The sequence below is a fragment of the Pieris rapae genome, chromosome 6 (assembly GCF_905147795.1).
Source record: "Pieris rapae chromosome 6, ilPieRapa1.1, whole genome shotgun sequence".
In the NCBI taxonomy this organism is placed as follows: domain Eukaryota; kingdom Metazoa; phylum Arthropoda; class Insecta; order Lepidoptera; family Pieridae; genus Pieris; species Pieris rapae.
The window spans coordinates 10,747,863-10,762,970 of NC_059514.1; the positions used below are offsets into that span (position 1 = coordinate 10,747,863).

General features: G+C 32.0%; 1 protein-coding gene across 3 annotated transcripts in view; it reads left to right on the plus strand.

The window, feature by feature from the left end:
• LOC110991687 (dopamine D2-like receptor) overlaps positions 1–15,108 on the plus strand; it is a 111,332-nt gene that overhangs the window by 84,103 nt on the left and 12,121 nt on the right. The window contains exons 1-5 of one of the 3 annotated variants that reach the window (XM_045628564.1): positions 10,588–10,732; positions 11,486–12,143; positions 12,228–12,412; positions 13,143–13,314; positions 13,797–14,324. The exons of 1 other annotated variant lie outside the window; for it this stretch is intronic. In XM_045628564.1, the coding sequence (XP_045484520.1) occupies positions 10,715–10,732; positions 11,486–12,143; positions 12,228–12,412; positions 13,143–13,314; positions 13,797–14,324 (1,561 nt within the window). In that variant the 5' untranslated portion in view covers positions 10,588–10,714. Of the gene's footprint in view, positions 1–10,587; positions 10,733–11,485; positions 12,144–12,227; positions 12,413–13,142; positions 13,315–13,796; positions 14,325–15,108 lie in introns of those variants that run through there. One more of the 3 variants, XM_045628563.1, reaches the window with a different exon arrangement.

The window sequence follows — 15,108 nt, forward strand, 5'->3', positions numbered from 1 at the left end:
ATAGGAGCTATAGTTTAAAAACGGGAATTGTTCATTGTTAACGCCCCCGCAATCCCCTTGGGGGGATGAATTTCTTAAAATCCGTTTTTAGTTGACCTCTACATAACGAAAGTAATATTCCTACCAAGTTTCACATTTCTAAGTCCTATAGTTCCGGAGATTTCGTGATGAGTAACTATAGAAATTGGAATTCTTAGCTGAATGTAAAAGAACATTATCCGTTTAGTAAACTCCGTTGCCATGGAAACAAAAGAATCAAGAGAAAACGCTTGCAATTAACGGGATAAATGTTCATAAAAGTAAAACAGCAATAAAATTGCTAATAGAATTCGAAAAATAAATAGCCATAAACCATTCGCATCGAATAGTGGTAGTTTCATGTCGATACGATCAGTGGTGTAGGCGTGATTGAGCCTCAAACGAAGACCATTTTCATTATATATATATAGATTAGGCTCGACGTAAATAACAAATAATTTAAATAAATATAAACAGATACATTAAAGTTTTAATGGTGTTTAGTTATCCAAACATTTAAATTGAGGCGGTTTTCCAAGTAAATAAATGAAATTCGTCGTTAAAGTTTTGTGGGCAAAATATTCAGCTCTATTTGAACTGTAAACATGGTTTCCTTAATTACAGAATTCAGTAACTCGCGAGACCTCTATAAATATGCGGGGATCGAATTTAATTACAACTTGCTATTGTCCTTTGAAGGACTTTATTTTTCTATCAGAGTAATTCACTCCTATCATTCTGCTGAAATGAAACGTTATTCCAACAATTAGGTACATACTTTATTTTGACACCTTAATAATGCCCCACGTAAAAAAAATTTGGACGAACAACTAAAGACTTTGAGCCCCAAATTCGGCATGATTTAATATTGACACCTAAACTTTATTTAATAAAGGGAATCTTATTCATAATAATTATAGCTTACAAGAATAAACACCTTAAATCATTATTTTGTTAAAACAAAATTCTCATAAATATTATTAAATTTCAGCGACTTTGCACAAACCTGTGTAATATGTCAAGTGTCAGTGACAGCTCTACGTCATCCATATGTAAACTATAGATACATAGCAGATTAAGACAGAATAATTATGAGGAAACTGGAAATTAAAATATAAAAGATAACATAAATCGCGCCAGGCGATTTTCAAAATCTAGTAGCAGCGCTGTCAACACGGTTCTATATCGCCTGCCAGTCCGCTACACTAACATTTTTCCCTGTCAGTTCATAAACACGTTGTCGACAGATAACATCGAAGAGCTCGTTAAGCGGACGTCGACAACTATTTTATCCAAAGAGGCTTTTCAGACACTTTAGTTTTTTGTGGAAACTCACTAACACGCGCTACCTACGTCTCACAATGACATTTGTATTAAGCCAATTTATTTATAAAATAGTTAATGATACTCTTGAGTATAATATATAATCTTTGACAGTGAGGCATAGAGTATTCTCAACCTCGCCACACATTCAATTAAACACAAAACACATTATGTATAAAAAAAATTTCAAAGTATAAGATTTATGAGATGGTCAAAAGAATAAAAAGTTATAAAGAATTCCTAATCTGTAAGCTTTATTCCGAAAGTTGTAAAGTCGGTAACACATTAGTGACACTGTTCACAATAGACCGGCAAAGCGTACAAGTTGCCCTGGGGCGCTTATTAAATTACTGACACGACGTTTTCGGACCGAAAAGTTATTTTATACCGACTTGGTGGTTTAATTAATTCATATTGTACCTAAATATCTTTGAATAAGATTTTTTATTAAACGCAAAAACACGTTTGTTTCTGTACTTACTTCACTAGCACTTCAAAAAAAAATGTTAATTTCAATCATGTAATATGAAACAGTTTTGACTACATAATTGTTTTATGAAAATGCGTTTAGTGCCTGCAAAATTGAAATATTTTTACATAAAACATAAATTTGTAAAAACAATTTATGTAAACTATATTATAGTAGTATTAGCATTTCATTAAGTATTATTTTTATTAGTCATTTAAAAAAACTGTAACACATGTATAAGACTATTTGACGAAATAACAACATAGAAAATATGAACCACAACAATGACTGTAATCCAATAATAATGTTGTTTAGCAATTCGCGTAGGCCAATGACGCGGGAAACCCATGTCAATCTGTCAATTGTCAGTTGTCACGAGACATAGTTGTGCCCTGTCATTCGATTTGTTCGGCGGCTAAGGCCTAAGCGAATTTTGTTGATAAAGGTGAATGAGATGTGATCTTAAATAATAATTTCACCGCGTCTTATGGGTTCTGGCGATTATTGCATCGTTAGTCTAGACTTGAAATTTCGAGCGATTGCATCCGTTTTAAGTTATAAAATATATTATGAAGTTTTAATAAACTTAAATGTTTTAGAAATTAAAAAACTAATGAAACATCTTTGTTTGAATTCGTTGACAATGACATATTATAAACCTCTGTAAAGAATGATTGTTTTTCGTAGAGCAATGTGTTTTGTCTTTTGCGCGCTAGATGGCGAGGGCTCCGCGTTACTAGATAATGGGTATAGTAAAAGAAAATGGTGGTAGGCACAGTAAACATTATACTTTATATATGACACCGTTAAGGTTGAATATAATAAGTTATACTTCATAATTCGTGCCTTAAGCGACATATATAAAGTTTTTCAGTCTCTGCGCGATTTCAACTATGCGCTAAAAGCATATGGTATAGCCACCCGGGGGACAAGAAGTACGAAGCGTGAATATTTTCCACGATAGACTATAAATTTCGGTGTCATCTGCGGATAACGTGTATACCCACGAAGTTTCGTGACAAAACACGCAAGAGTTTTTCGCAGAGTTATACCACATGCACACATTTTTATTAGTAAAATGTTCAACGATTGTAATCGTATCATTTGTACTTATTGTACAAAATGGTAAAAAATTAATTTGGAATTTCTGTATGCATCAATGCATCTGTAGGAGGAACGATAATATTTAGTACATATACACGAACCTTAGTATTTAACATGACTTTTAGGAAAGAAGAAAATCAGAAGAAACATGGAGGAATGCATGATCGAGCAGATGAGTGTCACGTCTAATTTGAAAAGCCAACCAGGCTGTCTGCGGAATTTAGACTCATGAGATCATCCAGAGACCAAACATAAAGCAAATGCAGAAATTTCCTAGGCGATCAATCTTATCAAGCAGCTAGTTATTCACGCCTGAGGTGCATGATCGAGAAATAGGAGGTCTCTACGCTAACATAGTTCTAGCGCGGAAAGGAAGGAAGCTTATAAGCTGGCTCAATTACTCGTCCAATCTTTAAGCAACTTCTTACCGCGATAATTCAGTATTATGTGGTTCTACGCGTGCTATCCAAACCTATTTTTTATCACCACTGCATTATTTCTTAACTATTTCATATCCATAATAAGTGGTGAAGTGTAATTTTAACTGTCCGAAATATGTGTAGCTTGTAGTCCACGATATGCAAGGAATTCAAATCTAAATACACCCAAACATAATGCATCAAATACGTGATCAATTTTTTCCGAAACCATTTGACCAAATAAAAGTAGGTAACAATAAATACAGTTAAATACAATTCTCTCGACGTAAATAATGGGACTAAAAACCTGATATATTTTAAACGCAACTATTATATACCAATGTTAGAAATACGTCAAGCGCTGCCATATTTTTCCATATTAAAATTATTGTTATTATTCCATTTCACAAACTGTTTAATAATAATAAACTTTGCTGATTTTGAGTATTGGCCACTGACTAGAGTGAGACAATGTCTTCTAAACGTAGACGCTTGAAATGATAATACATAGTGAACACAGAATTCTTCAATTGTTTTAAAATTTATTGTCACTTTTGCCTTATTCACTTTGTATACAAAGGAAGTATAATAAAAACTTTAAATGCATCTTTCTCGTACTGAAAGATGCATTATTCCTTATAAGAAACTAAACTAGAGTTTAGTTTCTTATATCACATCTGTTGTCAGTTTTTAACATTCATAAGCATGCCCTAAGACGCATCTTAACTGAATAAACGAATTTTGATTTGATTTGTTATCAGCAAACTAACATATACAACATATAAAAAATATATAAAAGCTAAGGTACACTGCTAAAGGAATTCGTACCTGATGCTGTATAGAAATTATGATTAATTAAATGTGCAATTATTTAATGCGACAACAAAATCTAAATTTCATACAAAAACAATGTTATGTCAAAGATATGTCTTAGAAACCTATGATGGTAGTTGCATCTCTGTAATTTCGTTGTCCATCACAGCAATGTCTGCGGCTGTCTTAATTGTTAAACTTAATACCCGGAAGTAATATATAATAATATTATACCCTTTTATTTACATCATTTTTTTAGGTACACATAATAAACATATATTACATTAAACTAAGTAATAGAAAGTTAAGAAAAAAACTAATATTTGTATCTTGCTGGTTTTTTGCAGATCTGTTTGCCAGTCGGTAAAGGCCTCCTCCAAATATTTCCATTCATACCTTTCTTGGGCCACTCAGTTCCACATCACTTCTACCACTCGGCTCGTGGTAATATTTGTTGTCATTTCCATTTTTGACAATGTTGTCTTAACGTAGAATTGATAGAGGTTTCGGGTAGTTAGTGTTCACACTGGTTGTTTATGGTTAGGCGCTGGAACGTATTGAGTGAATGAAGCAATTGTCAGACACTGGAAAATGTCAAAATTTTAATTTGTAATATCATATAAAACAGTGAAGAAAAAATAAAAATATATAAATTGAGGCCTTAGTCGGATTGGAACTCCGACCTCGGAGTGCCGATACATTTTTTTGTCTCTCGAATCCACACGTTGTTACACGAGGTGATTGAAAATTGTAAATATGTAATATGTAAATAAATCGTCGTAAATCGCACTGGGTTAAAGCTGACTCAATTATTTACGGCGTGCACTTTGTTCACGAATAATTATCTTATCACATTGATTTCACTTTCTAAATGTTTCTTGTCAGTTGTTCGATTAAGTATAAAAGTAGTTCGGTTTGCTTCTGACCCTCCTTCATTAGCGATACAAATTTAAGAATCAACACTTCCACTGGTTTATTGCGCACTTCTGTCTCCCTTTTTATGCTTATAAAATCAAATTGAATTGATATTTATATTTTTAAAACACCAACGAACAAGACACGACGCGAAGAGTTCTGGCCGCGCCTACCCTCTAGGAAGTAATACATACTGAATAAAATAAACCACACCCACTTTGCAAAGGTCAGTGGGAACTGATCTGATGAAAATCTCTTTTACCATTAGACTTTTACATTATCCCTTAGTACATACCTAAATATTATGATGGCCACATTTTTCACAAAACCTTTAAAAATATTAATGTGCGTTGCCGGAACAGGCCGCTAGTGAATAATATTTTTATTAGGGTTTAGGTCTGACGGTCGGCCTTCCCTCGCACTAACCTCTGCTATCTGCTAAGATATTCTTTTGCGGGGAAGCATTTAAGTATTAAATAGCGTAAATAACATTCATATAATATAAGGTATAGTAGTAAATATATCTTAACTATTGTTAAGATATATTAACGTTTAAAAAAGTATCACATCATTACATGAGTAAACATATTGCCAACCAATTTAAATATGCTACATCTATTTTTATTAATTTAAATAATTAAATATTATTTAAATATATATTTAAATGTATACGTAATAAGTGTCTGTATTGTATATATACTGTGTGTATTAACATTAACAACCATACCAACAATATAATAAGTACGGAATGTCTGCACCAATGTTCGCAACAGATAGAGTCCTACGAGATCAAAGGTGGTGGGATTTTCTCAAAGCTATCCAACCGTCTCACCGCAATAATTAAGGGCTTGAAGGAGTTTTGGCCACTCAGGCGTAGTAGATGGAGCGAAAAATTAATAAATCACAGCAACATTTCAAATCCAATCTCATATATTGTGTATAAAACAATATCTTAAATACCACTTACATATTGTGTTCACTAATTAGTCATTAACAGTTTCAATATTAATTAATAATAATTAATATTCTTGTGACCTGTCAACTCTGAACTCACTCACGGTACGACGATGGCGGACCTTTAGCTATAAAGTATAAACATTTGGGACAAACACGTTAGCGTCATCAGCCATTGCCGATTTGACATTTCAGTGGTTGACTAATTTTTAATGTTTAAACCTCAAAATTCAAATGTAATCAGATGAACTATGAGTTGAATTATAAATAATAGTAGTGACTAATGAGAAATGACAGTTCATGTTAACCATTTTCTATGAAGTGATTACGTTTAGTCGTTTAGAGAATCCTAAATGATAAATCCTAATATATTAGGTGAATGTACGTCTAAGTACTAGCTCACCCCCAAAAATAAAATGTAGGTTCAATCCCGGGGAAACTAAAATCGTGGGAAATGAGTCCTTCCTATACTTGGGCAATGTTCTTTTCACAACGCTAGCGCGCTTTAAGATATTGTTAGCGCCACCTAGTGACCACTAAGAAAATTTAGTACAACCTAACCAAGAAGGCGATTTTTTACACGAATAAAGATATTTTTTCTTTATTTGATTTATAAAAGAATACAAATTGACTATTTTCTATTGAAAAATTGTAATTATAGAATCCTTAGTAAACGATAACAATTTCGTACATATCTGATAGAAACTTAATTTATTTTTACAATCGTTCTAAAATAACCTCGTGTTGATTTAATCCCAAAGATGTATGGCGATTGGGCAGCCCAGACTACATATTTTCTTTATTATAAACATAATTTAGTCTAACTTAAAAATATTTTAGTGAACCTCGGGCGACGAGTGGTTATAGATTATTCATTTAAGTTTTAAATTAAATTAATATTGAAATAAAACTAATTGCCTTGAATAATTGCAGAAGCGAGTTTCAATGAAATTCCCGAGTTTAAATTATTTTATTGGAGGATTGGATACCAAAAACTAGGTAAGTTTATTACGTCAAAAATTCATATAATACACGAATTTTCATTTGTTGGTATCGTTTGTTTTGTAACGTTCAAAAAACTATTTAAATTAAATGGCCATTACAATGACAGTTCTAAATTTGCTAAAGAAGTTTTTGCAACAGGTACATAACGTCTTACGAACGCTTTTTAACACGATTCACTAACGTGTATACCTACTACTTTATCGTCAGCTTATAGTTGTGGTTATTTTACTATTCAGAAATCTCTGCCTTCCTGTATGCTTAGGCCCTTCTGTTTAAGTTTAACTGGCAAAAGAAATTCCTATAAGTAACAATTTTCTTAGATGAAGAAAAGTATTAGTTTTTGAGATTAAACTGCATTTTTTTTCCTTTTGTTATCTCCGACAATAATTGCTAGTTTTTCCTTTCTTTGTAATCCTAGACTTACTAGAACTAAAATTCATCTATTTGTACGTACGACTCACTTATCGGCTACTTTAAATGGTCCAGTGAATATTTTACAACATGCTATCTCGATCTTACAACTTACATATTTTACAACAATCTTCCTGCTTTCATAAATGAGGTTTTAGTTTCTATTTAATTTTAATGATAATTACTTTTTAGATTTTTTAAAAATGCTTTTTTCTTTTGCTAGCTTACTTATGCTCTCATATAATTGATGTGTAAAATTTGTGATGTCATATTTTCTTGTGTAATTGTATGCATACACGTGGCTAAAGAACTTATAAATCAATTAATTAACGAACGTAGATGAGCGAATTTCTCATTTATTACACAATTCTTATAAATACAACTTTGATCAAATGTAAGTAAATATATATGTTTATAGAGTGGATCTTTTATTATGAATTTGAAACATTATATGATACAAATTCACCCCTCGATTCCTAATGAACCATAATGGATCCCTCATCAATAGGAATCTGAGAAAATATACTCGAAGGACAGAAATATTATTTGTGGATTGGAATGGAATTTGATGAAAAGCGAGAATGTACGGAGAATATCAAGGTGACCGGCTAGTTTTAGGTTGCGGATACAAGCTGCAACTATTTAAGTGAAACATATACGCATTCGTGCAAATATGGGAATACAATGTAAATTGATTGAAAGAGTTATATAGAAATTTAAAACTTAAGCTAATAATATGTAAAGGATTATTAATGAAATGTAATTACCATTGAAATGTGTATTCTCCATTCATTACATTTACTAGTATTGCGTAATTGCGTATTCATATTATACCAGAATATTTTCTTTTACATTGTTTATTTCACTGATCACAATAGCATAATTTTAAAGTACCGTATAAGATATTTAGTAGTTTGGCTTCCTTCAATAGGTATTAATCAGGCATTTATAACTTTAACAACCAACATACATTAGTATTATAAGGGTAATTTTTGTTAAAACGTGTGCACCGGTCTTTACCAAAGCCAGCAATCAAATCGTTCATCCGATCCAAATGACTTCTTACACAAGACGTGATTCTTTTACAAATTGAAGATGGACGCTATTAGTGAAAAAGTTTGTTTATAATATTAGATCCTTACTTGTACTTCTGGCGAATGCCTTAAAAAGTACCTTCAGCAGTTTACGTTTCTGAAACAATTTCGGAGTTCTATTCGTTAGTTATTTTTATATTGATGGATTGTATCCGCGTAACATCAAGTTCTTAGTGCTCTCAAGTAGCTGTATTCGGAAGACGTGGAACTGAACAAGACAGTGACGAGGGTGCGTTGAGATTTACACCGGGCTTAAGTGATTTAATCTCAATTATACAACTAATTTCGCAGTATTCATTTACAGGAAGCTAAAATTAAGTAAAAGACTCAAAAATGTATTAATAACTATTTCCGTAATATAAGCATAAAAAATACTAGATACGATACAAATCATTGGAGTTGGGGTTGGGTTATGCAAGTTTTGGATATTAAATTAATATTGGTTTGCCTTCTGAAGTAATGGATGGTATTTTCCTTTACTAACTTCAAGAGAGGTACTTCAACTAGTCTGACCACTTGTCGAGAAGTTATGTATAAACTTAGGCTAAGGTTGAGAGACGTTATAGTTAGACGGATTCGAGGCTAAGGAAATAAATCCTACAAATCGTAATAATACAAAATAGTAAAACTTCAAAGTCTGGTTTCTATAGTATAATTACAGAGAAAAATTTACTAATCTGCCAAGCTATTAAAAATATAATTGTGTGAATTAAAACAATTTGAGAATACTATTTTTATGTTAGAAGTTTTTTTACCAATAAAATAGAAGTGCGAAATATTAATTTCAAATATTTAAAACAAATAAACGCAGATTGTAGGTGTGGCTACATTTGTTGTAAGCGTTGATACATTACCTGTTTTATGATACTATAGTTTTATGATACATGGAGAGTGTTCAGAGGTGTTGTTTGAAAAAAGCGTAACAATCCTTAAAAGGCCGGCAACGAGTCCTCTATGATAAATTATATTGTGTTTAAAAGGGAACTTCTTTACGGGATTTGAATACAGCTATTTTGGATGAGTTGAATAGTATATGACGTCGGTTTGTTATAATTTTCTTATTACGGACATCTACTTTATGAAACCAGCTACTTAATATCGAACCTACTCAGAGGCAGATCTTGAAGATACTGCTTCCATAAAGGACGGCAACGCACTTGCAAGCATTCTGTTGTTGCGGGTGTCCCTGTCCGGGCGGCAGAAAATACTTGACTTTAGTGTTTGCTTTTGTGTGAGCTGAGGCTGAGTCGTTTTTATATTGAAATGTAATATTCGACTTACGAGACTGTAGAATTTTCTAGAGTTAAATATCTAAGAATAATACAACATCGCTTTATGTCACCCATTTAAACAAATGATATTCCATTTTAATTAAAATAATACCAATAGTTTATAATATTTTACCCTATCACTCACAAAAGACGCGGTTTGTGCCTTTGACATCATTAATTAAAATTTCAAAACATAACGACGAGACTTTGCATAAACTAGGATAATATTCGGTATTTTCTTAATCTACAATCTGAAATTCATTAATCTTAATTTTCGGTGACATTGCTATTCTAAACTCAGTTTGGCGCATTTGGGGCCTGGTATATTAATTGGCGTGTTAGGTGTTAGATAAAACCAACAATTTTCGTTTATAGTAAGAATTTAAATATTTTCGTTATGCTAAGGCAATTTTAATATCCTTCGTACCTTAAAGAATACCAGCTAAAAAGTCCATTGTGAAACCTACTCGAACGCATCGATAACAGTCATTATAAGTAGAAGAATTAGCCAGTATATACGAAAATTTATTCTTTGTTTGCAAGATTCGATCCAAGTTCTCTTGGAGTTTAGACCCTTTGCGTTCTATAGATCATATTTTGTTTAATTGTTATTGTAATAAACATATTAAGTGGATACCTAAGTAATATTACTATTTAAATAAAAATAGAATATCCAAAATCAATGTGTCAATGTCACATTAAAATTCGATTTTGATAAATCACATTTCAAAAATGAAGGTAGGACAAAATAGTTATAAGAAATATCCTACCGTCTAGTGTTTCATTACTAGTTTTCTTACACTGATCATAATAATTACATGCTTCAGAGGGTTTATAAAATAAACAATTGGTTTAGAGAAAACTTGGCGTTCAGTCTTTGTTTAATAAAACGTTAAAAGTATTTGTGATGAGTGAACAATGAAGCATCCGATTGAGGTAAGTAAAATTTTTAATTCATTATTATTTGTTAAACAATATGTTATTCATTATATAATAAATAAAAATATAAACAGGATATAAATTACATTATGTCACTATGAACGAAATAACACAAATAATTCATGAATTTAGTTCGGGGATGAAAGTATTTTGTTGTACATTACAAAATATGTTAATCCACGATGATGTGATGCGCCTGAGCAGTGACATTGTAGTAATTACAAGTAGATTGTTTCGATGGATTTTCGTCAATTTATTGTCGGTCGCTGGCTCCATGATTAAAGGATTTAGGTGAAACGCATTTACTATCAATTTAAATTGAGTAATTAACTGTTAATTTATTTATTTCCAAAGGTATTTATTATATGCATTATGTATTTATTTACATCGCACACGGAACAAATAGTTAAAATGATATTGAATCAATAAGAATGTTAGAACAGAAATTAGAAACATAGGATTACTAATAATTTTATATTTCAAGTTCATAATTAATCGCCACACAGCGACGATCAATCGTCGATGGTCGACAAATCTTTCGCATGTTAATTCATAATCAGGCGTAATCCGACATAATCCAACGTAATGACGTATCCAACCAAGCAAGTTATTTGTTTAATAAACAATTATAAAACCTCGGTTTTGTTCAGACACACTTTTTTTTATTAATATAGTAGGTAAAATACCATTTAAGTTTTATACAGTTATTTTAAAACTAAAATGCATTTATAAACTCCTTGACAATTTCAGGTTACGTGCATCGTTTGTCAATTACGATTCTGTTGTGCGGATTGCCGGTGGAAGCACGAACAAAGAGCTCATGAGCTAACCTATGACTGTCCCCTTTGCCGTGGCAACCCCTTCCTTTGTCATCCCCAATACCTTAACCAAGACTTCATTGAACACCTTACAACCCACCTTCCGCTCCGGTGCAGAAAGTGCCAACAAACATACACTACAATGCAAGATTTCCAAGATCTAGACAAATGTACTACTATATCTGAATTGTGTAGTTTCAAAGGAGATGATGTTGAAGAGAAGTTTGATTCTATTTATGAGAAAATGCAAAATGATTCCGATAATTTTGAGGCGATTGTATCTGTTAATAAATCAAGCAAAACTGCAGTAATTACGCCGATACTAAGAAAAATTAACATTGTAGAATACGATTCTAGTGAGGACGATAGTGTAGAAGGTAATAAAACGCCCCATCCTAATTTAGCCCCTAAAACACCAAAGGTTGATAAACAAAATACCCCTCATGTCAAGAAATTGAGACAAACGCCACACATCAAGAAGTGGATGCTGAGGCAGGCTGCTTTCGATGAAGACGAAGAGACTTTGAATGATGCTTCGCTCAATATAAATCCTAAAACACCAACATCTTCTAGAAATGATGAATTGGAAGGTACATGTTTTATTTTAATTATATTATCTTTAACATGATACCGAATATCGCTTTATATTGATATTGTCTATAAACCTGTATCAGTTCCAGAAGCGAGCCAGCAGGTAACTACTCCGACTTCACATCTTCCACACGTTTTAAAATTGGCCCAGATTGTTACCACTAGTACTCCAACTAACCCAGCAACGGAAGGCTGGCTTCGCTTTCCTGATACTGCAAATGATTCTCCACTATCAGAAATTGAGAATGCTGATAGTCCATCACAAAAGGTATGCTTAGGGTTCAAGAAATAAAAGTTTTTCGAATATTTATTTATATTTAACTGATTAGTTAGCTGGTTAGGCTGCAGAAAAATTATAGCGATCAATGGATATAAAAATATTTGCCCTCGGGACAGCCTTCTTAATATAAAGATAAAATAATCTAGTGTTAAAGTCAGAAGTTCCAAATTCCATTTAAACAATTTGACAACAAAACAAAACATGATATATTCAGTATATCAAAAATTTAATATTTATATTGTATCGTCTAACGTTATCCCTATATTTTCTTTACTTGCCAATATTTCATAGACGTCATAAATGGAGATACCAATTCGTATTTTCTTTCTATTCGAAGAATATTCAAATATTTAGTGAGCAACGCTGTCGCTTGCAACTTTCAATTTACCTATACCTTTATCGATCCCAAGAATGTACTTTTATTAAAAACGGATCTTTAAGACAACCGTTAAGAAATAAAAATTGTGAGCATGGAAATTAATTTGGAATATTTATGTCAGTATTATCTCATCGTTAAATGTAATATGCTTAATACATTGTTCATTATATTTTTAATTGTTAATAAAGGATTCTTTTTTGATCATCTGGCATACATTTATTTAATGGGTAATAAATTTAATGCAGTAATAAATATTGTAATATATACCGTTCTAATTAACTGTTTTTAATAGTCAACATGTTAGTTTTTGTTTAAAATTATTTGTCATTATCTTTACAGCCAACGGAAATGCCAAAACTGAAAGGTATTATCGTAGACAGTCGTAGAGGAAGTCAAGAGAGTACAGAAAAGCAGGTCACTTTTCAGGATTCTAATGATTCTTCAGTCAAGAAAAAGGTTACATTCGCTGATGGAACTGTTTTCAACCAAGACGCACCTAATATTAAGCGCGGTACTTATCTATGTTTAATCTATATCTCATTATGTTTATAACATCAGAACTTCTCTAAGCATATTAATAAGTATGATTGTGAAGTAATATTAATTGATTGCACTGCAATACGCTGATCCAGCTTTGTTTCAGCGCCATAAAGTTTATTCCTTTCTTTATGAACGCTGATAGTAAAACTTTTATGTGAGACAAGCTGACTTACCTCTGTTGTCGTGTACATTGTAGAATAATGCGAACAGGTGTAATTCGAAGTTAGTACCGATCGTTTACAATGTCTGTTTTACTCCTTAACGTTTAATTAAACAATTTGCAATTATGTTTATACAGCGCTTCTTTGTTGTGAGATTTCAAATTATTTTATTGAATAAGCAATAGAACTACATGCAATATTTTTTTAGACATATTTTACTTTATAATTCAATAACACAGCTGGGATTTTCTTATAAATCGATTTTTATTAATCATAGAAAATGTTCTTTCAGTCTATCGCAAGCCAAAACGAATGTTAACTCCAGGCCCACAAAAACCGAAAAGAAGTATCACCAATCCACGATTTCAAGCACTTCTTAATAGATTTGAGAACAGATTGGCAACGATTTCCCAAACCCCACTAAACAAACTAGAGAAAAGCCAGGAAACACCACAGGCTGAACATAATGTTCTCGCTCGAGCTATAAGTTTCAAAGATAGCCCAGGCCTTGAAAACACGAAAGATAGTGATTTGTTTAGTTCGTGCGTAGATCCAGAACCAAATAATGCAATAACGATGCTCACAGCAAATATCGCAGGATCGCTACAAAAATGCCTCACATCACTTATCAGATCCCAAGAGGACGAGACAGAAATACAATTTAAATTTACAGTAACGAAGAAAAAGGTGAGCGTGCAAAGGATGGCGAATGATGGCAAGGAACATTTTAACGAGATAGACAGAGACGCAATCGTTGAAAAGGAAAACATTTGGTCGACTGTCACTAAGGTCGTGAAAAAGGTGTTTTGGGGTGACAAAGGTAAACACGATTTACATGATATTGCCTGATATGGACCAATTTCATACTGTAAATATACAAGTTAGAATATAATAAGATCGATTTGATTCGTTGTATACAACATATATTTTTTCATGCCTTTATTTTAAGATGATTTAAATGCTTTACTTATATTTCATAGAAACTGTTATATCAAGAGGCAAATTTTATCGTAATTTCCTTTCTATTTAAATATCGACATAATAATATGGCACTATAATTTACAGCTGTGCCGGCCCCTACTACAACATAAAGCAAAATGTATTTGATTCAATTACGTTGTTATAAAATATCAAAAGTGCTGACAATATTTTAAAATTCTGCTTAGAAAATTGTTTTCATACGATGTTAGGAAAACAATTATGAAACACGAGGGTTTACCCGTTGAGCTGCGATGCAATATTGCCGCTTTCCATACAAGAATTTTCTATATAGCTTTTCATCTTTTTAGCATAGGGTATAACGAGGATATTAATTTTTTGATCAGGTTCAATCAGAAATTTTTGAATTGTTTTGTTATACTAACGCAATTTCATTTATTGCTAGTTTAAAATATATAAATTATATTAATTGTGTTAGGAGAATTATTAAGCGCTCGTTTTCATTGTAAAAGAGAGAAAGCTTTAGCAATTTTGTTTTGTTTTGCTTCGTTTATCAAAATCAATTAATCGAATTAATAATTTTAGATTAGATAACTTAGTACATTAAAATAATGTTTGATATTTTAACTCAGTTACGTGTTCATGAAATCGCTTATTCAGCTTTA